Source organism: Canis lupus, chromosome 31, assembly GCF_003254725.2.
Source record: "Canis lupus dingo isolate Sandy chromosome 31, ASM325472v2, whole genome shotgun sequence".
In the NCBI taxonomy this organism is placed as follows: Eukaryota; Metazoa; Chordata; class Mammalia; order Carnivora; family Canidae; genus Canis; species Canis lupus.
Window position 1 is genome coordinate 6,270,914 of NC_064273.1, and position 23,798 is coordinate 6,294,711.

The 23,798-nt window shown below is 33.1% G+C and overlaps 1 protein-coding gene across 1 annotated transcript in view; it reads left to right on the forward strand.

The window, feature by feature from the left end:
• Nucleotides 1–23,798, forward strand: part of GBE1 (1,4-alpha-glucan branching enzyme 1) — a 268,030-nt gene that overhangs the window by 155,186 nt on the left and 89,046 nt on the right. Inside the window, 1 exon segment of the mRNA XM_025449943.3 lies at nt 22,579–22,694. Within this exon segment, the coding sequence (XP_025305728.2) occupies nt 22,579–22,694 (116 nt within the window).

Sequence of the window (23,798 nt, forward strand, 5' to 3'; positions counted from 1 at the left end):
TAATTAACTGCTATAATTATTTTTATTTATAAACACTATATAAATATAAAAATACAGAAATATGCACTTAAATATGCAATAATTGCCAATTTTATTTAATTAGCATAATAACCTGTAATTGAATATTTAATATGTGTCAGATGTATTTTTCTCATTTCTCTTTATTCTGACCTCAGCATGGGCAAATACAGTAGAAGACCATAAACCACTATGTTCATTCCAAGCTTAAGTGGAAAAATAGATTATCTTAATGTATATATTAAGATACTTTTGCAAGATAAATTTGAGTCAAGTTAATATAGATGTTAATGATGGGAAGGATGTTTTCCATAGAATGAATATCAGTTATAGTTTAGCCACAATACTAAATATCTACACAAAATCATTATTTATACTGCTTTTATAATGGCAGAGACCAGTGTGTCAATATTATCACTGTTAATGACTTTACCACTTACAAGATTTCTTTTGAAAAATAAATGAATTAAAAATTACTTTTCTTTAAATATGTGGCAAAATTATAATAATTTTCTACCTATTATTTTGATGTAAAGAATCAGTGTTTGAAGAGTGACTCGTATACAAGTTCAAACATTTTCAAGGGTGTATTAGGTAAGGTGTTTCTGGGTATGTAGCAGTTTTTCAGGCCCAGAAAAGTGCTTGATGAGTAGATTTACTAAAAGTTAAAAATCAATAATGGAACAAAATATCTCTGACTCTAGTCATAACTTTTCCAGTAGGGATGTAAGTAAGTAATTTTACTTTCTCAAGGACTTATCCTATAGTTATAAAATACAGCATGGCATAAACCAATCCCTAACCTGTCTATACAAAGGAAAATGCAGTGTAGGAGATGTCACCAATGAAATTTCTGAGCTGTGGGAGAGAAGTTAGGTGATAACGTGAAATAGAGTGGGAGAAACAGGTGCTAAGAATGTCAAAGGCAAAATAAACTTCTCACTAATATTCAAAGTTTATTATTCTCTGTCATTTTGATAGTGAAATTTTTGTATTAATTCACCTGGGGGATGTCCAGATAGTTGGTAAATATTATTTTGGGTAGTGTCTGTGAGGGTGTTTCTGGAAGAGATTAACATTCAGTTCAGTAACTAAGTAAAGAGCTCTGCCCAACCAGTGTGGGCCAGTATCATCCAGTACTTTTAAGACCTGAATGGAACAAAAAAGTGAAGAAAGGGAAAATTCTTTCTCTTCTTGAGTTGGGACGTCTATCTTTCCCTCGCCTTGGACATGAGAGTTCCAGGTCCTTGGTCCTTTGGACTCTGGGAGTTATAGCAGGATCCCTCTGGTTCTCAGGCCTTCAGATTGGGATTGGGAATTACACATCTCTCCTTGAACTGAAGTATATATATCATTGGCTTTCCTAGTTTCCAGCTGGTAGAAGGCAGATTGTGGGACCTGTCTGCCTCCACAACTGCATGAGCTAATTCCTATAATAAGTGTTCTCATAAACTTCATAAATGATGGGTGGTTGTTTTTCTATAGAACTTAGTTTAGACTAATATAGTCATGTTTAAAAATTGATATGATAAATGATCCTCAGTGGTATCATTTGAATTCATAGACTAAGGAGTTGTAGGGATCTTCTGAAGCGAACTAGTCCACCCTCTCTTTAGGAGTAGGGATAACTTCTGCGCATCACTTTTCACAGTATAGTTCTCTGCAATTCCTTTAGGAAACAATTTGTCAAGATTTACATTTAAAAAATGCTATAGCATGATTACTGAGTCTGGTCTCACTGTTCTTATGAAACACAGTGTTGGAAGGGAAGTCCTCGCCAATGAAAAAAAGAAAGGGAAGGGAAAGGAATGGAAGAGAAGGTGGATTAAAATAGAAGAAATAAAATTGTCCTTATTTGCAGAGATATGTAGAAAATTTCAAGGAATACAAACAAAAATCTTCCAACGTCTTCTAAATCTTGCAAAATGCAAGAATAATATACAAAAATCAATTCTGTTTCTATATACTAGCAACAACTATATGATAATTAAAATTTAAATATAAAATGCCATTACATACATACATATGTACTATATGTTCCATTTATATAGTCAGTACATATATAAATATAGTCAGAGGACATGAACAGTAGATATACATATAAAAATAATAATAAACAGATGAGAATGCATTCAATATCATTAACCACTAAAACTACAATGATATATTGCCTATCCAAATGGCTAAAGTAAAAGATAGTGATGACACCAATGCTGGTGAGGATACCAAAAGATGATCATTCTTGGTGAGAATGTGGCATGTTGCAATCACTCTGTGAAACAGTGTGATAGTTGTAAAACTAAATATGCAACTACCATAAACCCAGCAATCACACTTAAGGACATTTATCCCAAAGAAATTAAAACTGCCCACCCCCTGCCACAAAAACAAAACAAAACAAAACAAAACAAAAAAACAAAAAAAAAAACTACATCAATATTCATAGCAGCTTTTTAATAATGCCCAGTACCCAGAAACAACCCAAGTATGCTTCAGTGAATGAACGGTTAAACAAATTGTTGTATATCCATACCATGGAATACTATTTAGCAATAAAAAAGGGACACCTGCCTGGTGTATACAGCAATTTGGATTAATTTCCAGAGGATTATGCTAAATGGAGAAAAAACTATCCCCAAAGGGCACATACATACTGTTTGGTTCCATTTATATGTCATACTTGTAGTGACCAAATAAAGAAATGGAAACAAATTAGTGCTTGCCAGGGATCAAGGATAATGATGGGAAGGTAGGAGTTAAATATGTGACCAAAAAAGGCATCAGTAGAATGCTTCTTTGTTGTAATTGTTCTGTATCTTGACTATATCCATGGCAATACCTTGGCTGTGATATTGTATGATAGCTTTTCAAGTGTTACCATTTGGGGAAACCAAGTAAAATCTACACAGGATCTCTCTGTATTATTTCCTATGGTATGGTAATCTATATCTCAAAATCAAAAGTTTAAAAAAATTTAAAGCCTTATGTGTTAACTACATGGAATTTAAGTAAAAACTTGAAAAAAATTTAAAAGCCTCTTTGCAAAAGAACGTGGCTGGGAGAAAATATATGAAAATGTTAATGGTTATTTAACTATTACCTCTCATAGGGACTTGATAGTGATCTTCATTTTCAAAGACATATTGACCTAGGTAATAATTTTTTACTTTTAAGAAGTAACTTGTGTTTAAACTTAGTGAAATCAGGACATCTGGTGTGCATGCAGGCTTAGAATATCAAGGCCAGTTAAAATCATTGTGGTTCAAAACTGATCCTCAATTTTAAAGTTCAAAAATTCTCCCCATAGATTAGAATGAGCTATAGAGAAAACACACTGAACTCATAAGAGAAAGGTATAAAAAATATGCTAATCTAATAATAGTAGATGGATTATATGCCTTAGAAAGTTTTTGGGATCCTTGCATTCAATAAAGTAAGTTACCTTTGTTTTATTCCAAAGATTTTTCAATCCAAATAAGTAATTTTACGGATTTTTAAATGAGCATAAAAGTAACAGTATAATAGTTACATGATCTTATAAGATAGATAAACTTGGTAAAGTAAATTTCTGGGCAGCCTGGGTGGCTCAGCAGTTTAGCACTGCCTGCAGCCCAGGGCATGATCCTGGGGACCCGAAATTGGGTCCCACATCAGGCCCCTTGCATGGAGCCTGCTTCTCCCTCTGCCTGTGTCTCTACCTCTCTGTCTCTCTGTTTCTCATGAATAAATAAATAAAATCTTAAAAAAAAAAAAAGTAAATTTGTTATGAATCATTTGTGTCTAACGAGTGTTATTACCCCTATAAAACTGAAAAGTTTGGGTTTATTAACGAGTGTTCCTTTTCTCCTCACTGTTGGTTTATACTGGCTAATGCATATTAGTAATAGTAGGATTAGTAATAGTGTTTGGTTTTACCAGGCATAATGAAGATCATTGCTCTTGTCTCAATAAACTAATTTTCTTGAGATTTTTCTCACATTTTTTGGTACATCCTAGTTTTGACAATTCATACTGGTCACCTTGATTATATTTGGGTATTCCCTAACCCCACATTTAAAAAAAAGGATTCATAAACTGTATCTTAGTTATGTGTATTTCTGCTGCTAGTTTATGTTATTCATTGTATGCTTGTATTTTTTTTTTACTCTGAGAGGCTCTCTTTATCAATCTGGGAGCTGTCTCATTGTAGAGAACTCTCATAGTAGAAAATTCATAGACACAAGATTTTGAAGAAGCCTCTGTATCATCGTTAATCTTTAGGCCTTTCTTCAGTAATCCTGATTCTGCTTGCCCTTACATGTCCTCATCAGTGTCAAACTTACCTCATTAGGTAGCCCACTTCATATTTGGACAGGTGTCTCAATTAGAAAATGTTTTGTCATATGGAGTTTAAAATCTGTCCACCAATTGGTAACCCATGGAAGTTCACAAAACAGATCCAGTCACTTTTCTACATCCTGTAATATTCTACATTCTGTAATATTCTTATCATTTTTATGATAAGAATATTATCATATTCTTTGAATATTATAGCCTGGGGCTCTTTCTATTTTCAATGCATGTATTTCCATCCCCCTAACCCTGGCCCGGCCGCAGTTGTTTTTCTGCTCCTGTGCATTACAGGGTTTCAAATTCTTATTTATTTAGCAAATGTAATTTTGTATATGTCCCTCTTAAATGTGGGATCCTGAAATCAATGTCATATACCAGATGGGTTCTGACTATACCATGTTACATTTTAGTCAGAGTATCTTAGCCATTGCCCAGTATAGGAATGTGTTGTATCCTTGTTGTTTGCTACTTATTTTATACTTCAAGACTGCATCTGTGTCAGAATGCAAGTTGTGTATTAAGAAGTGGTGCTGTTGTGGCTTCTAGATTTCTAAATAACTTGTAAGCAAGGGAACAGGAAAAATCACTCTTTAATGACAGTGTTTTGTTGTGTTTTGTTTGTTAACCTCTTTTAATCTCCATGGAGAATATTGTAAAGATTACATTAAAAAAACGACTTGAGGGATCCCTGGGTGGCGCAGCGGTTTGGCGCCTGCCTTTGGCCCAGGGCGCGATCCTGGAGACCCGGGATCGAATCCCACATCGGGCTCCCGGTGCATGGAGCCTGCTTCTCCCTCTGCCTGTGTCTTTGCCTCTCTCTCTCTCTCTCTCTCTCTCTCTCTCTCTCTGTGTGACTATCATAAATAAATAAAAAAAAATTTTTTTAAATGACTTGAATATTTATCTAGTCAAAAATCTTAAAACTAATCACTGAATCATTGAATCAAATCATTGAATTTGAATTTAATTCCAAAAGGTCACTAGATTAAATCGCCTGCTCTACTTAGTGAATGAATGGAGTATGTTAAAAGAGGAAAAGCAGATCCCATTTACTTTTCAAAAGGCTAAATTGGAAACTTGTCCGTACTCACAGTCCAGTTTTTCAGAATTATTAAACTGAACTTAAAAGCACCCTGGTCACCTCTGACCCACTGTAGAGCACAGTGCTCACCACTGAAGAGGAAAGTGGTACGTTTCTTTTCAAGTGGAGCCACCAGCAATCATAGGTGTTATCAACAAGTCTTGGAGCTTCAGAGAGCTATTGTATTTTTGCTTCAGCCAGCCATTGTGATAATAGCCTTTCAGAGGTTACTGGGCCACTTTCAAACTTCTGTCACTTAAAAGCCACATTAGAAATGTATATTACACCTCTAATTTATCAAAATTGCTTTTTCTTTCTTGTTTTAATAAGATCATAAACCTTCAAAGAAGTCTTTCCTTATGAAGTGTTATGAATTAGGAGGAAAAAATGTAGCCCTTTATCTTACAAACATGACAAATATTTAACTCACAAAAAATTAATTTGCTTCAACTGGATATTCCTCTATTTCATCTTTAAAAGACACACACTTTTCATGAAATAAATCATTGCCAAAGACTAACAAGTATCTATAAAAGAAAGCATCTTTCAAATTATTCTTTGATTAACTTGCTATATCAAACAAAGGTCAATGAATTGTATCCCTGTATGGTGATGGAGAGATGTGGAAACATCATGTTCAGACTTGCTTTCGCTGGCTTAATACTGCTGTTGCTCTAGTGATTGAGAAGGTGTATTTTGAACCAATGGGGTAGACATGTAACATGGGACATCATAATAGTTGGGGGAAAAATCAGAAAATTATGATAAGAATTTATATTTCAGAGCAATACTAATTTCTGTGTAAGGCCATGTTTTCTTGACCTTTCCACTTGCCTACATGTCTTTTTTATCCTCTATTCACATTTATATCGTTATTAATTTTGTATATCCTTTCTTTTTCTTTTTGTCTCATTTATCCCTCCTGTAACTGGCTGTGAATGAATCTGAATCACATTCTTAGGTTAATTAAAAGTTGGAGTGCCAAATTTGAGCTATTTGACGTTCTGTTGTAAGAAATTTTTATGTTTACAATTTCTGACATCTGTATTAAACTACTCTCATAATTATTTCTAAAGTTATGTTTGACCATTAACAATCAACACTATCAACAATGAAATATATCGTGGCAGTAATTAGTAAGTTAGAAGAAAGCATTAGTGAACAAGAGGGCTCTAGAAAAGGCAAGTTGAGATAGCTAGTAAAGTGGCACATTGGGGTACACTCCATGAGCTTCCTATAATAGACCTAAAATGTTATTAACTTTATCAGAAATTAATAACAAGCAAAACAAGAGAAAGCAAAAAAAAATAAAAAAGAGAAAGCCTAGAAAGCAAAATGACAAAATAATTTTGGAGGCAGGGAAATCTATGGTTATAATCATTGGTATATTTTGCTGTGTCTGAGGATGAAATCTGAGGTAATTGGTTTTAGTCCTTGAGCATCGTTTTGAAAGGGGGATAGTTGGACAGATGTGGACCAGTGTCCCAGTCTTTCACCCATCCGCCCAGGTAATTTTGGAGAAGTCACTCAACATCTCTTTTTTAGTTTCCTCATCTATATTTCAAGTATATTACTCTCTACTATAAGTGTAAGGAGAAAATTAAATATAATTAAAGGGATAAAGCATTTGATCCATTATAGATCTGTGGTATACTTAAGGTAGTCTTCTGTGCTTTCTTTTATTTTTTTTTTAAGATTTTATTTGTTTATTCATGAGAGACAGAGAGAGAGAGAGAGAGACAGAGACACAGGCAGAGGGAGAAGCAGGCTCCATGCAGGGAGCCCGATGTGGCACTCGATCCCAGGACCCCAGGATCGCACCCTGGGCCAAAGGCAAGCACTAAACCACTGAGTCACCCAGGGATCCCCTCTTCTGTGCTTTCTTTGTTTCCTCAGCATAGAAACTGCCCGCAGCCAAAGAGGAGAGGAAATCATCTTCAGGAGTTAACAAAATATATATCATGACTGCCAGTTATCTCATATTGCTTATTGTTTGAGTGTCATTGAGTAATGTAGTGGAAACTGTTCACAGTGACAGTTCTATATGCCAGTGAAAAAGCAAATATCAGAAACCTATTCGATGACTTTCAGTGCACGATGTTGAAAAAGGTATTGAAAATGTAGTTTGGGAGGGCTTTTTCCCTTTACAGGAAAAAGATGCTGTAGCTCAAATAAAAAGCTTTCCTAAATGCCTGATTTAATCAGAGAATAACATTCAGAATTTATATTTCTTAAATAAAATTTCTCTCAAGAACAATATTCAGTGGAAGAAGCACAGTATATTTAACTACAGTGCCTGCCCTAATTTTCCTTCCATATCATGCAAAAGTAATGTTATGTGGCATAGCCATAACCAGTGATTAAAAAGGAGAAAACTATAGGGCACAGGTTGTAGATTCCATCTTGGTGGAAATAAATGGTTCGTTATGAAAAGTTAACCACTGATCCAGAAAAACATTGTTGATGTAATGACCTACCGTTATTCAACAAGTATCCAACTAGTGGTTTTTAGCAGCAAGAATTAATTTTGGTAAAAGTAGCAGATTTAGTTCTGAGGAACTTGAGGGGCCACTACAAACTAATTGTAAATGAACAGCATTAGGGATGCCTGAGTGGCTTGGTCATTTCAGCAACTGACTCTTGATTTCTTCTCAGGTCCTGATCAGGGTCCTGGGATCAAGCCCCACCTCTGGCTCCACGGTCAGCACTGGGTCTGCTTGTCCCTCTCCCTCTGCTTCTCCCCCTGCTCTGCTCTCTCTCTCTCTCTCTCACGTAAATATATAAATAAATTATTAAAAACATAAATGAACAGCATTATAACACTCCTGCTTAAGACATTTCTTCTTATATGTGATCCCCATTTATCTGTACTCTCTGTGCTGTCCTACAATAAACTAAAAATGATAACAAATACTAAAGAAATAGTAAGAAATGATTAAAGGTCTATCAAAAAGTTAATTAAAACAAAGCTGAAATTTTGAGAACTTTAATTACAAAGAGTTAAAGCATACTATAAACTGCATAGTTTCCATGAGGCCTAGACACTTTTTTTTCTCTTCTTTCCTATGAGTGGTTCTCCAATGTTGAGTAAATAAGCAGGAGGGACCTGTGGTACAATGTGCATAACAGGCTGTGAGTTCTGATGCCTAAGTCTGGGCTCCTCTCCTCTCTCATTTATTCCTTCATTTTCCATGTATGTGGCTCCTATGTGCCAGGCACTCTGCTAGGCTCAGGGATGCAGCAGTTTTAACAGGCCACCTCTACTTCAGAAGCATAGATTTATTATGTTAAAGATAAAAAGGTAATTTTTAAAACCATACAGTATTACATATTTGTTATGTAGAAAATAAAGGAACAACAATCGTAACAAAAAATTCAAATAATAAACCAGAAGAAAGATCACTGTATCACATTACTGGTAAGCAAAACAAATGAGAATGAAGACGTAGTTGGTAGAGTAGCCTGGTGTCCAAAGAAGACCTCTCTGATGTCCTATCTAGTAAAATCTACTTGACATTTGAGCTGGGGTCCCACTTAGGAGCAGAGAATTCCAGGCAAAAGTGTGAAGTCCCTATAGTTGAGATGTGCTTGAGGTATCAGAAAGAAGGCCACTGTAACCAGTGCTTAGTGGAGGGGAGAAAGTCATGGTATTAGACAGTGCCAGGTCACACTGGACCTTGTAATCAGCTCTACACTGGATTTTATTCAAAGTGAGATAGAACTTGATTCAGTAGGTAGTGTCACTCTGAATGGATAGGATTTTAGCCAAACTATGTGTCATTATTCTCTACCTGGCATCACACTGCACACTTGGAAAGTGCCTGGGCATTAGGAACAATACCTCTAATACTATAACTGTAACTAAATATACATATATATTTTTTTTCCCCAAGTGGTTTTAGTAGTTCATCCTGTGTCATTATATTGGAAAAGGAATCTTAAAACATATCATGAAACTTTGAAATAATTTTGTGGCTTTTTTTAAAACTCATTTTGTAAGCATAGGCTAAATTCTTAGATCTTTCACCAGATATCCTGATATTCTGAGGAGCAGTTTTTTTTTTTTTTTTTTAATTTCCCAGGGCCTGCATCCATTGCAAATGCAAAGTTTTTTCTACTCTATTGTTTTAGCTTTTACAAACATGTCACTTTGCTTTTACTCTAGAATATATTTGTGTTTATTTTACTCTTAAATAGCTCCTTCAATTGCTGTCAGGAGAGAGAGAGATTCATAGTGGCCCAGCTGCTTTGATTCTGCAATGAAGGAGACCTGAGTTTAAATTCTTACTTCATCACCAGTCAGCTGTGTGGATGTGTGTATGTTACATACGGACACTGGTAAAAAGTGACTTTTAATGGCAGAAGGAGGCAAACTCTGGTCTAAATCTGTTGCCTATTTTTGTAAATAAAGTTTTAGTAAAATTCAGGCATGCCTATTCCTTTTCATATTGCCTATTACCTCTCTCACCCGGAAAAGCAGAGTCATTACAACATAGACTGAGATCTTACATAGCCCACAAGACCTAAAATGTTTATATCCGACCCTTAAAAAAAAAAAAAATTTCACCAACTGAAATTATACTATACATGTCTGAGTGTGGAAACACTTAATGTAAGGCCTGGCATGTAGTAACTATTGAATATATATTTGTAATTATGAGAATTTTTAAAAATTCATTTTGTTTACTTCCAAATTAATCATGTGAAATTGACTCTCAAGAAGATAGATCTTTATGTATATCTTTTGGGGGTACCCAGCATCCGAGTTTGAGAAGTGTTTTTAAGTTGTAATATTCTGGTAACACTTGCCCATTTCTACATGAATAGATGTTGGAAATTTTATTTTGCCCACTAATCTGTCCTTGATATGGATATTATAAATTATATATAGGTAAAAGTCCTTGACTATATTACAGCAATATGGGGAGATTGTTAAATTAATCATTGCAGGATCCTTTGAAAATCTAGGCAGCAATGTGCAAATGCAAAATTTATAACTGGAGCAAACAAAAAGAAACTGATGATTCCTTAAGGATACTGATGTTTTTGTGGTTTCTTCCTTTTGTTGTCATCACCAGAGATTTATATAACATTTGGGGAAATTTTCAATATTTAATCATAAGCAGTCTTATTCCAGTGTAGGCTATACATACAGGCCACTCTGAACTTACTCTGACTAGAGTCCATCCAGCCTATAGTTAGAGTAAGCCTCTAATTTTTTTTTAATTGGAGAATATGTTTGAAAATGCCCATGTGTATTAAAATTTACAATAAACAAATACATGCATTGATAAGGAAATATGATTAGTGAAGAGTTTAATAATTGACTCTTCATAGTGGTAAACATGTAAAAGTTCCCTAAACAAGAATTATAAATGGGGGAGGAGGGGGGGGAGGGGTAATCCTTTATTTGAGTATTCCAATTAAGTAATTTCTGAATTTGTTTTCTTCATGAGAATATCTTGCTAAAAGCCATACTAATTACAGAGCCACTTTCATAGGTGTCCAGGTGTATCATAATCATCATTTAAGTTGCATTTATTCCAGTGAAATAGTTTTTTGTTCTTACTTTTCATTTCCTATTTCTTTGACTCTGAAAATAGGATTTCTTTTTTTTTCTTTTAAGATTTTATTTATTTATATGATAGAGAAAGTGCACAAGTAGAGGAAGAGAGACAAGCTCCCTGCTCAGCAGGGAGTCCAATGCGGGGCTCAATATCAGGACCTCAGAATCATAACCTGAGCCCAAGGCAGATGATTTAACTTACTGAGCCATGAAGGCACCCCGAAAATAACATTTCTTAAGTAATATGTATTAGTTTAGTTTGTCTTTTTTGTTCATTTTTTAGTGCTTCAGAATTAATGTTTGATTTTTTAAAATAAATGTTATTATTTGAGTTTCTTCATGCACCTTATTAATTCAGGTCAATTTGTTTAAAATTAATTTAAAAAAAATATCTAGGACGTAAGTTCCTACCACACAGACATTTATGGTTAAGTTGGGAAGACCAAGTTTATTATTTGCATGAACCAGTTTATCTCCTGTTGTCTTTTATGTAGCATTATTTTAAAGAATTGTCAAAAATATTTTGTGAAGCATATGCCAGGTTTTGAATAATGAATATATTTGGATAGGAGAGAAATAGCAAATGATTCTTTTTGATCCTTAAGGGGATATACACTGGACAGTTTTAGTTTTGTTTTTGAATGTGATTGTTTATTTTTCCAGGTCATCCAGAATTGTGCTAATGTCTAAAGCACAGTATTTGATGTGATAAACCTTTTGGTCTGGATTCTGTTAGAATGTATAATGAAATTTTTCAAATTATTTAGTCTATACCCTAAAACTCAGATTTTTTATCTTAATATTTTACTTTAACAAAAAGTTTATGAGATTAGGAGAACAAATAATAGAATACGCTCTTTTAAAAGTTATCACATTGGGATGCTTGGGTGGCTCAGCAGTTGAGTACCTGCCTTAGGCCCAGGGCGTGATCCTGGAGTCCCAGGATCAAGTCCCACATCAGGCTCCCTGCGTGGAGCCTGCTTCTCCCTCTGCCTATGTGTCTGCTTCTCTCTCTCTGTGTCTCTCATGAATAAATAAATACAATCTTTTAAAAAATTATCACATTAAGATTCAGAGGGATTATATGTTTATACTCATTTTAGCAAAATTGGCTTGAATACAGTTTTCTTGACTCCTAATTTACTGCTGTTTCTTTGTGACTACAAATGTTTCGTTAATTTTGATTAAGTGGAGTAAGGCATAATTTTCTCATAAAATGCATCAAACCAGAGTACCTAATATCTGTAACTTTTCAAATTCATATATATATATATATATATATATGTATATATTTAATGGATTTCAAGCAACAGCTGGTTTAGTTTGATGGGCTTTCATCTTGGCTTCTTCAATGAAGGTTTAAAAGGAAAAGAGGCTAACAAGAGAGTAAAAGGAGAGAAAAAGAAAGATTAAAGAAGGAAAAGGAAAGAGAAGAAAAGATCATATGGAAAGCTAGTTTAGGGGTAAAGGAGCCACAGAGAGCAGTGGGAAAGAATGGATTCTCAAGATTGGTAGATCTGAGTCTGGGCTGAAAGATAAGAATTGGGAAGGAGTTAAGAACAGAGTGAAAGTTGATAGGTAAAGAGTCTATGACATATAGTAGAGAATTCCCAGGGATGTATATTGCTAGAAAGAATACTATCCCAAAGGTATTCTCTTTAAAGAGAAAAATTCTGGAGGAAACATGATTAAAACAGGGAAGAATAATCAGTCTTTATGTGGGGAGGTCAGTCACAAAGTGATCACATAAAAATATTCATCTTATAATTTCTTACTTTTACCTGTTTATTTGATGACTAATATGATACCTTTCTACAAAATATGATTTTGTTGACCACATATTAGAATCAACTTTAAAGAATCAATGTTAAGTACTATACTAAAGGACTGATGGTAATAGAAACATATTCCTGCTATCAGTCAAAAATGGATTGGCAGCTTTTCTGAACTTAATTTATTTCTTATAAATTTGAATGAGTGATATATTGTCTAATTTATCCTATAGAATCATCAGTATTATTATTCACTATTATAATTAAATGTATTTATGGTATTATTTGTAAAATATCCATCTCTCCCATTAGACTCCAAACTCCATGAAAATATACTGTGTATTTCATACTCATTACTATACCTCCAGCACCTAGCATTGTGCCTGGCACAATGCGGGTACTCAAGAAATAATTGTTGAATGCATCAATAAGGAAATATTACACTACTCCAGGAAAAAAAAAAGCTGACTTAAAAAATAAGGCTTGTTTTGTTTTGATATTACCCAAAACATGCTTATCTTTATGAAAATTTATTTTCAATATAAAAGATATAGTACTAGAACACATTGGTTTATTCCAATTTATATTTAACCTATTATTTAAACAAATGCATATTTAAAATCGGTTTATTATCTAATGGAGCTCTCCTTAATTCCTTATTGTATATTAAACTGCTAATAATGTGATTATCCCATTATCTCATTTAATCCCCTTCAAGAGGGTGCTGAAGTTATCTTCCTTTTCACAGTAGAGAAAACTGAGTCCCGGAGAAGTTAAATACCTTACTCAAGTTCATACAATTAATATAACTATATATAAGAGCAATAAATATGTGGGATTTACACAGTGTTAAAAAAGTTGGTGTACCAAGGAAATTGCCAAAACAAGAATTAATGTATTCATGGTCGTACCAAATGTGGCAGTATAAAATTATACTTAAGAATTGCAGTTTTGGGGGTGCCTGGGTGGCTCAGTTGGTTAAGCGTCTGCTTTTACCTCAGGTCATGATCTTGGGGTCTTGGGATCCCATGTCAAGTTCCTTGCTCAGCAAGGAGTCTGCTTCTCCCTTCGCCCCTCCCTCACCGACTTCTGCTCTCTCTCTCTCTCTCTCTCTCTCTCTCTGTCAAATATATAAATAAAATTTAAAAAAAATGAGAGATGCCTCGGTGGATCAGTGGTTGAGCATCTGCCTTTGTCTCAGGGTGTGATCCCAGGTCCAGGGATCCAGTCCCACATCGGGTTCCCTGTGAGGAGCCTGCTTCCCCCTCTGTCTATGTCTCTGCTTCTTTCTGTGTGTCTTTCGTGAACAAATAAAATATTTTTTTATAAAAGAGAGAATTGTGGTTTTGGGCTCAAAAGATTGATTTCATCTGTACCTATTACCTGGGTGACCCTGAGCATTTTATTTAACTTTTCTAAATTTTAGTTTCCTCAAACCATAAAACATACTTGATATTACAGCCTTCACTTAAAGTGAGACCATATGTATATAATATGTGGAGTCTGGAAGCCAGTAGACACTCAAGAAGTTTGAATTCCTTTTTATTTCCTATTTAATATTTACATTTCTCCCTTCTATTCTACTCCAGCCAGCTTGCCAAAATCAGTTCCCTTTATTTGTAGGAATGTGTGCAAATATACATTAGAGATCTATATACTATTTAGCATGTTCAGGGCAAAGTTGAACTCTGCTGAAGGGGATATGATTGAAATTTAAATATGACTAATACCAGTTTTCCCTGAACACCCCAGAACACACACACAGGTGCGCATGGGTGTGCACACACACCCACTTACTGAGGAACTAGATGTCTCTCTTTTTATATCCTGCCTTACCTCTATCCCTATTAATTGATATGTTACTGGTATTCTTCAGTTCATCTCCTCTCTGGAGTATTTGTCTGGTTTTGGTCACACATTGTTGCGTATTGAAAACAACTTACTTGGAGTTCTAAGTATCTATATTTAAATATCTAAATATCTGTATATAAACTATATAAACCTCGAATGTTGCCCTAAAATATTCACTATTGGGGGGTGATAGTCGAGGAAAATCTTCTTATAGTTACTATAGTCTATGAAATCATGATTATTTTGGACTGGAGAAGAAAACCAATTACCAGATGCTTTATGCTTATATATCTGCAAGGTTTTATTCTCCTTCACCTGTATTTTTTTCATTTATTTTTGCTGATGTTCAAATATATTTATCTGTAAGTTCCCTCAAATCATCTTTTGAAATGAATCTGGCTAAATAAAAGCAAATAAACATGTTATACCTAATTTTAAATTTTAATAAGATAATAGGCAATTATCAAGTTCAGGAATGTATTTTTCTATAATACAAGTGTTATAATAGCCTACTTAAATATCATAGTTAATTTATTAGAAAAAATCAATTAGAAGGGAAAAAATGAAAATCAGAAGCATATGAATAGTTAATGTCTCCAAATTTATACAATTAAAATAAGCTTTTAAAAGCTGGTTACCTATTATAGTTTAGTATTTATCAATGATGTATATGTATATACATTCAAATCACTGTCACTTGTTTTGATCTGGAGCAGTAATTAGCTTCATTCCATAAGTAACAAAAGGCTTTTTAACCTTGTTTGAAGACATGGATATGTGTGTATCTAGGTGCCTATGTCTATATGTTTTCAAGTATAATTAGTTAATTTACAGTGACTTATTCTGGAGAAAAACAATGTTTTGTTCAGATGAGATGTCTAATAATTTCACAGAATACCTCACCTATGCTTCACCAGAGGGGGTGACATAGTTTGGCTTTCTACTTTCTGTACCTTTGCCTACTCAACTTTTTGGATCTTCTACTTTGAAAAAGATCTAAGTTCTCTCCAAACTTTAGTAGGATATTTTATAAGCAGTAATGCTTTGAAAAATCACTTTTAGTAACAGTCTTTGTGAGGAAGCAGAGAATAGGATCCAATTTAAAAACAAATGATATATTATTTTCTTAATCACCAAGGGCAGTCACTATTAGGTTGGGTTATTATTGATTTATATTTGTCTCTTTTTTGTTATATCAGACTGAAAACTTTCACTTTTGCTTTCACTGCTGATCCCTCTGGTTTCTCACTACTCCCCAACTGCATGCATGCCTACATACACCGGTACAAACACACGCCCCTTCAAGTATACTTTTTCCTAATCTTATTTGAGCAGATGACCAAGCTTGTTAAGAAATAGATCAAATTAGAGAAAAAAGAGACTTGAAAATTTCTCAAGTATTTTTTTTTTTTAAGCAAAGGTATAATTGGAAGCATTTAGCATCTACAAGTACATTATGCTGTCTTTTCATACTTCTTTCCTAGAGAATACCTGATTGGACTTATAAATACTAAAAATAGTGGTAATTTTTATACAATATTTAATAAGCTAAGTACAATTTAGGCCTTCAGGGAAAGAAAAAAATTTATTATAATAATGAATGTACATAACCAGGGCTCAGTGGATATAATATGATTAAACAACATATTAATTTACATAAAATAAAGTTGTGTGGGTTGAAATACAGAAAATAATGTGATACTGAAAAGAAATCTTCAAAATCATATCTTATAATAACCGTCTATGTTCTGAAATTTATATTATTACAGATTTTTAGTACATGAATTAACAATCTGTCTCACTAGAGTTTTGTGCTATTGCTACCTAATTTTATTTGAAATTAATGTATACAATAGCTTCAGTATAATTCTCAGTGTCTGAAAAACCAGATGCATTTTATGATCAATAACACCACTGTCTAGTTTTAGATATGATCATTAGATTATATTGATCATTTTTCAATGACTGACAAAATATAATTTCTGTTGACAAATTAAAAACAAAAATACATTTTTCTTTAGTTAAAAATGAAATTTCATTAAATTAAATGAAATTTAAATTGGGTGAGGGTTTTTTTTAATTTTTAAAAATGGAGTAGGTAGATATTACCTGCTTTCCAACAGCAGCAGCTTCAACAGAGTATCTTATTTTTCAAAATGTTATTTTTATCATAATTTAACACTTTGTCCTTTTATTCTACATCCTATATCTTCTTCATAAAAGAAAAAGTCTAAAAGTATCTTCTGTCTTCAAGGTCAACCTGCTGCCTGAATTGAAGTACCCAGATCAAAATGTATAGTTTTGGTTCATGGTGTTATGATGTACCATTTGATAGCCACTCAGCTTCAAAGATATGGAATAACTGAGAATTTACAAAATTCTTTAGATTTTTATATTTAAAGACTCCTTAATAATGTTTCCTATTAATTATACATCACTAGTAGTTTTAATAACATCCAGTGGACAAAGTTGTTTATTTGGAAAATCCCAGAATCAGAATCCCAGAATCCCAGAATCTCAGGACCACAAGTAAAAACAACATTTAGACAAATAGGCTTAAATTACAAGATGTAACTTCCTCTAATAAATACTTTTATATCTGATTATCCTTGTTCACCACAAAAATTTGACTGTTTTATTTCATTATAAAGTTCATTGGCAGAGTATGAAACAATCATCAGTTTTTTTATTTTAAGGATATTTTCTAGAAACCTTAATATTGGAGTTATCTGTGTAACAAAATTTCCTTAATAAATCTTCATTACTTGATTACAGGGTGAATATTTCAGACAGCTACACCAATTAGAATCCTGATTATTTTGATTGCCAGAATTCTTAAATGTATATATTATTTAGCCATATATTCAGTTTTTATACCAGACACCTGTGATTTAAATATTTTTAATGGTTTATGATTCATAGCAAAGTCAGCTGCATTTTATTATCTTTTTTCTGGATTGTAGCAGTTTTTTTTTTACTTAATAAAAAAATACAAGTAAACGAATCCATTTATTTGGCAGTATAGATGACAATATTAGTTTCTAACAACTTATATGTTAATTAAGAAAGAAGGCTAATAACTAAAATAAGTTACTTCTCATACACATTAGTCTTGGCCTCCAAAGTTTGGCATCATCTTCTAAAATTTAGCATCTAACTCTTCCAGGTGTCTGGAAACCAGGCTGCCCTTTGGTTTCCAAGAATAGGCCTTAGAAACCTTGCATCAATGGAGAAATCTTAAAATCAAAGGCCTATCTTGCCTGCTAGAACTCACTAGAATAAAACCGTGCTCCTAAATTCTGCTTTATATTTTTATGGAACTCTAATCAACAGGATATATCAACTGTGTTATGGGCTGTCTGATGACATTTTAAGGTAGAAGAAGTAAATTGCCTTTTTTATTGTACCCTTTGCCAGACATTTTCACACTTTGATCAAGGCAAACCATACAATTGATGATTAAGTTCATTTATTACCACGGGGCATGTTGAGTTATGTTTCTAATTCAGTCATACTTTGGAATACATCATAACCTTTCTTCTTCTCAGCACCCCCTCTCAAAGAAGGAAAAATGGAATTGATGGGTACAGAATTTGAAAATTATGTTAGTGGAAATAGTAATAAACATCTCTCAAAAACCTGTGTTTCTACTGTGTTCCTTAAACTTGTTCTGGTGTCCTCTTTAAAAGGCAAATCTTAGATTCAGTGAACTAGTTCATTCAGGTACAGGCTTCTTGACTTCATTGTCCATGTGATGCTGGAAGGTAGCATGTAGAGCAGAATGCCTCAACCTGGACTCCTTACATATTTAGATATTTTTTAAAGATTATTTCCTTATTTTAGGGAAAGAGAGAAGAGTGAGAGAGGGAGAGGGAATCTCAAGCAGATCCCCACTGAATGTGGAGCCCAAGGGGGGCTTAAATCCACCACCATGAGACCATAACCCAAGGAAACCAAGAGTGGGAGGCTTAACTCACTGAGCCACCCAGGCACTAACATGTTTAGATTTTTAATATGTATTTTAGATTCTTCCACTGGGCTTTGAAATCTGAATACCCATGAGAGAAAATGACTTTAGAAGTTTTCTCCAGTTACCTATACTAAGTATTTTGGGATTATATAATATATCTTAGGCTGTGCTTCATGCAGAAAAGAGTATAGCACAATTAAGATTGCTATTCTTAGAAATGCCTGCCTGCAAGATTGGCCCCTAGCTAGCCACTGGGGACTTGAATTTGGAGAGGGTTCTTGCCATTCCCAGTACTGTGAAAACAGTGAATCACTGTACCTAAACACTTATTACAAACAGTATGTCTTATGCCAAACACCCAGTTTCCTTCTGGAAATCTAGATTTTGATATTGCTAAGGCAGAGGATACCCAGTCACCAGCTTCCAATAAAATTACTAGGAACTGAGTTTCTAATGAGTTTCCCTGGTAGGCATTTCACAAATGTTGTAACAGTTTGTTGTTGGAAGGCTGAAGTGTGACTCCATCAGGAGAGGACTCTTGGAGGCTTGTGTCTAGACTCCTCTGAACGTTGCCCCATCCTTGTGCCCTTTCTTTTGCTTATTTTGCTCTTTATCCTTTTGTTATAATAAATCATAGCCATGATCACAAGTATATGCTGAGTCCTGTGTGTCCTGTTAGTGAATCCTGAACCTGGAGGTTCTGAAGACCCCTGGCATAACCTTCCTCTTGTATTTTAAGTTCAGTAACCTAGGATAAATCTATTTATATAATAGTTAATACACTGTCTATATTATATTGGACGTTTACAGAGTGTAAGAAGAAAAGGGTGGGGAAGCTACATCTTCATTCCAATGACAATATAGGCTCCATGACCTACTGTTTTTCAAGTTTGAGTTCCAGATTGTGTCCATGAAAGGTCTGGTTATTTTATAGACTCAAATCTCAGTCTTCCTGGTTCTGTCTTGTTTAGATCTCTAAAGTTCTCATTTTGTACAAGCAATCTGTGTTTTCAAGTTAGTTTCATCAGGGTACGGTGTTTACCAAGAGTGAATTAGTCTGTCTAGATTTATCTGGTAAGTAGGTAAGAGACACAAAACTGGGATCACAGAACTATTGAGTACATATTTATGAGTCTGTCTTTCCCCTTATTTCCTGCACTAGTAATTTATTTTTTCTGAATCAACAAAAGTTAATTATAAAATATTACTCTTATAAGACTAATTGTTGTTGTTACTTAACTCTTCTTAATAACCTAATTTTAGAAAATGTATATAACCAGAGGATTAATATTTTTGACTTTTTACTTTTCATTTGCTGCTAACAACTTCAAAATTTTAGGTCTGATTTTTTTTTCCTTTGAATGTGTTTCCTGATATTTTGTTATAAAAAAAGCTTTCTAGATTTTATTTCTTTACTGTTTTTGTTCTAGGTAGTTTGGACTCCCATAAAATTTTGTATGTCTCTTTCTGTCTTTACAGATAATGCAGCTATTTTATGCTTCACCCATGATTTAAAAGATATAATAAAATGAATAATTTTGAAAGCAGTACAAATTTGATTCATTCCTATCAATTCAATCTTACAGTAATTTTTTCCAGGACTATTAATATGGATTAGACATTGTTTCAGGTTAAGAACATTTTAAGCTTTTACATGTAGGATTTAGTATTTTTTTAACCCATTAGATTTCCAAAATTTGGATGTTCCATTGTCATTGTTGTTTCTTTTCAGATTATCACAGGGAGTTGTTTCCTGTTTATCCATGCCAAGAATCTGTCTACTCAGCTAAATATGTCTTTTTCTTTTAATACATTGAGCTTTTTTTGGTCAAGAAGAGAATAAATTTTGCAGTGATAGGAATGAATAGGTCATTAATAATGCTGCCTATAATCAACTAAATGATATTGGGCAATACTTTCTTTTCAGTTATTAAGTTTACATTATCCCCCTTTTTTGTTTTTATTGAATTCCACTATCGTTGGCTCTTTTTTTTTTCTTTTATCTTTGTAGATATTAGGACACAGTTTTTACATTTAAATCTGTGTCTAGTCTACCTAGAAAACATTCAGTCCATAATATTTATATTATAAATTGATAGCAACTGTCCATAAGCCCAAGCTAGTGGTATAAATGAGTAAATAGGGCTGGAATTGGTAAACATGGAGTGACAGAGACTGGGAAGAGTTGGCATTCAAAGGGAGGATTTGAAGTACTGTGCAAGGTAGACAAAACAGTAGTACATGCCACATTAGGCCCAGAGACCGTTTGTGACCTCTGGTTTACACATTCATATCTTCATTCATTTACCCAAGATATATAGTATTTAAATAGGTTTTGTTCCTGCTCTTGGGTATTTATGACTAAAAATATCTTTCCATTTACCTTTCAGAGGTATAATATACATTACCAGTTGAATAATCAAATTAGAAAAGTATGTTCTTTTCAAAATATTGTTTACTAAGGATTATTGATATGCTTCTGGAGTACTCCCATAGCAACTTTGTTTAAAACATATAGACATGCTTCCTTTCTATTTTACTGTGAACCAAAATGGCTCTAAAAATAAGTTTTTTTAATTTAAATAAAACTTCAAAAACTATGTAGATGGTAGAAAGTCCTATACAAATAAATTAATTTTGATTATGTTCAGTTGTGGAATACCTCTTTGTTTTTATTAGTTTCTTTTTGGTAAACTTTTTTTTGTTGTTGTTTTTGTTGTTTTTCCCTTAATTCCTAAATGAATATGCATTCGTAGAAACATTAGCAAGCAAATTCTACCTTCATCATGACTTGGACCTAGCAATCTAAAACCTCCTCACTACCTTTTTGGATCTACTGGATTGCTTGTATTTCTGTTTTTTCATTTATTTTTTTTTTTATTTCAGTAAGTTTGCAAAAGTCAAAGTAACTTATTTAAAGCAGTTAATTATGAACAATTCATCTTTTCCCAAAGTTTGCATTTACTTTTCTGAAGTTGATTGTGTTGACTTAATATCCACTTATGTAAGATTGCTCTTTAATTTATGGAAGGTTTAAAATATACATAAATTTTAACTGGGTTAAAGATTTGTGTTTGCTATAACTGCTTTGTCATTAAACTAAATGAGGTATTAAAGTCTTAAAACCAGAGTTATAATAAGATAGAGAATTCAACCATAGCTGTATGACTAAAGAAAATACTAATTGATAATGCCTTTTTTTTTCAATTGTCCAAAATAGGCTTGTTTTGTGTGGTGTTTTAATTGAGTTATAACAGTTCCTTGTTTTCTTTCTGTTTTTATGGATGTAGGACTCTTTAACTTGATAAACTTGTTACTTTAGTACTCAAGTGTGTTTTAGTAATTAGGTTCCTTTTTCTTTATCCTCACAAAACATAATAGTCTAGTAAATGTACTATTGGTTATCATGTGGTTGACTTTAAGTCTTTTTTAAAATTTTTTATTTTTAATGTATGCTTGAAATTGTAGAATGAGGAAATATCTTAAGAAAACATTGAAGGTAGTTTTTCTAATGATAATGAAATTATATTTTCTAAAAGGAGGAACTATGTAACTATGGTTATGTTGCATGAAAAATCTTGATAAAAATTTAGAGATAAGTAACAGTCTTTTTTATTGCTGTTGTTGTAAGCAATACTATGTAGTAATCACTGTATGGTTGCTGAGGACACAGCATTGAACAAGAGAGTCCCTGTACTTTGGACCAAACATACATTTTTTCAGCCTTTCTTTGATATCAAGTGATTTTGCAACTAAAGAAATTTAATAATCTCTTAGAATGAATTTCGTCAAACAAATGTAATAAATAATAGCTTTCTAGTTTTTATATATTTCTTTGGACATCATGATTACTAAGATATTTATAATCATAATTAATACTCTTTGCAAACAATGTATAACAATCAAAGAAACCACTATATACAATGTTTATTTTTTATTTTTTTATTTTTTTATATACAATGTTTCAATTTTTTTTCTAATATTTTAGCTGGGAAGTTTTAAGATTCCTTCTGTCAAACATAAGATGGTGGTTAGAAGAATATTACTTTGATGGATTTCGTTTTGATGGTGTTACATCCATGCTCTATCATCACCACGGAATGGGTAGGTAGCCTGATATATTACAGATGCAACTAATGATTTCATTTTTTCTTTTTATCTTTTTTTTTATTGGAAGATTAAAACTAGATTTAGAGTTCAGTTGCAGATTTGCAATGACCATTATTGTTGGCTTGATTTTTATTAGTTCCATTGTGTATGTCCTTTATCTAGTGACTTCTAATCCTTTTTGGCAAGAAGTTGGATATAAATGCATTTTATAAGTAAATAAATGATAATGCTTTCTTTGAAATATATCTATTTAATAATATGTTATCCTTAATATGTAGCTCTCCTTTAAAAATGTCTTTTTTTAAAATTTTCTTCTTAAATATAATTAACATACAGTGTTAGATTAAAAGTCTACAAAATAATGATTCCACAATTCTGTACATTACTAAATGTTCATTTAAATAAGTGTATACTTAATCCCCTTCACCTATTTCATACATCCCCACACCTACCTCTCCTTTGGCAACTATCAATTTATTCTGTATATTTAAGAGCCTGGTTTTGTCTCTTTTTTTCTTTGTTCATTTTATTGGTTTCTTAAATTCTACATCTGAGTGAAATCATATGGTATTTGTATTTCTCTGACTGACTTATTTCACTTATCATAATAGTATCTAGGCTCATCCATGTTGTTGCACATGGCAAGATTTCACTCTTTTATGGCTGTGTAGTATTCCATTTTGTGTGTGTGTGTGTGTGTGTGTGTGTATAATAACAATTTCTTTATTCACCTCTGGATGGACACTTGGGTTACTTCCATATCTTGGTTATTATAAGTAATGCTGCAATAAACATAGGGGTGCATATATCTTTTTGAATTAGTGTTTTTGTATTCTTTGGGTAAATAATAGTAGAATTACCAGATGATATAGCAGTTCTATTTTTAATTTTGGAGGGAGCCTTCATACTGTTTTCCACAGTGGCTGCACCAACTTACGTTCCCACCGACACTGTACAAGGGTTCTTTTTCTCCACATTCTTGCTAACACTTGTTATTTCTTGTTTTTTAGTTTTATCATTCTGATGGGTATGAGGTGATATCTCATCGTGGTTTTAATTGGTATTTTCTGGGGATGCCTGGGTGACTTAGCAGTTGAG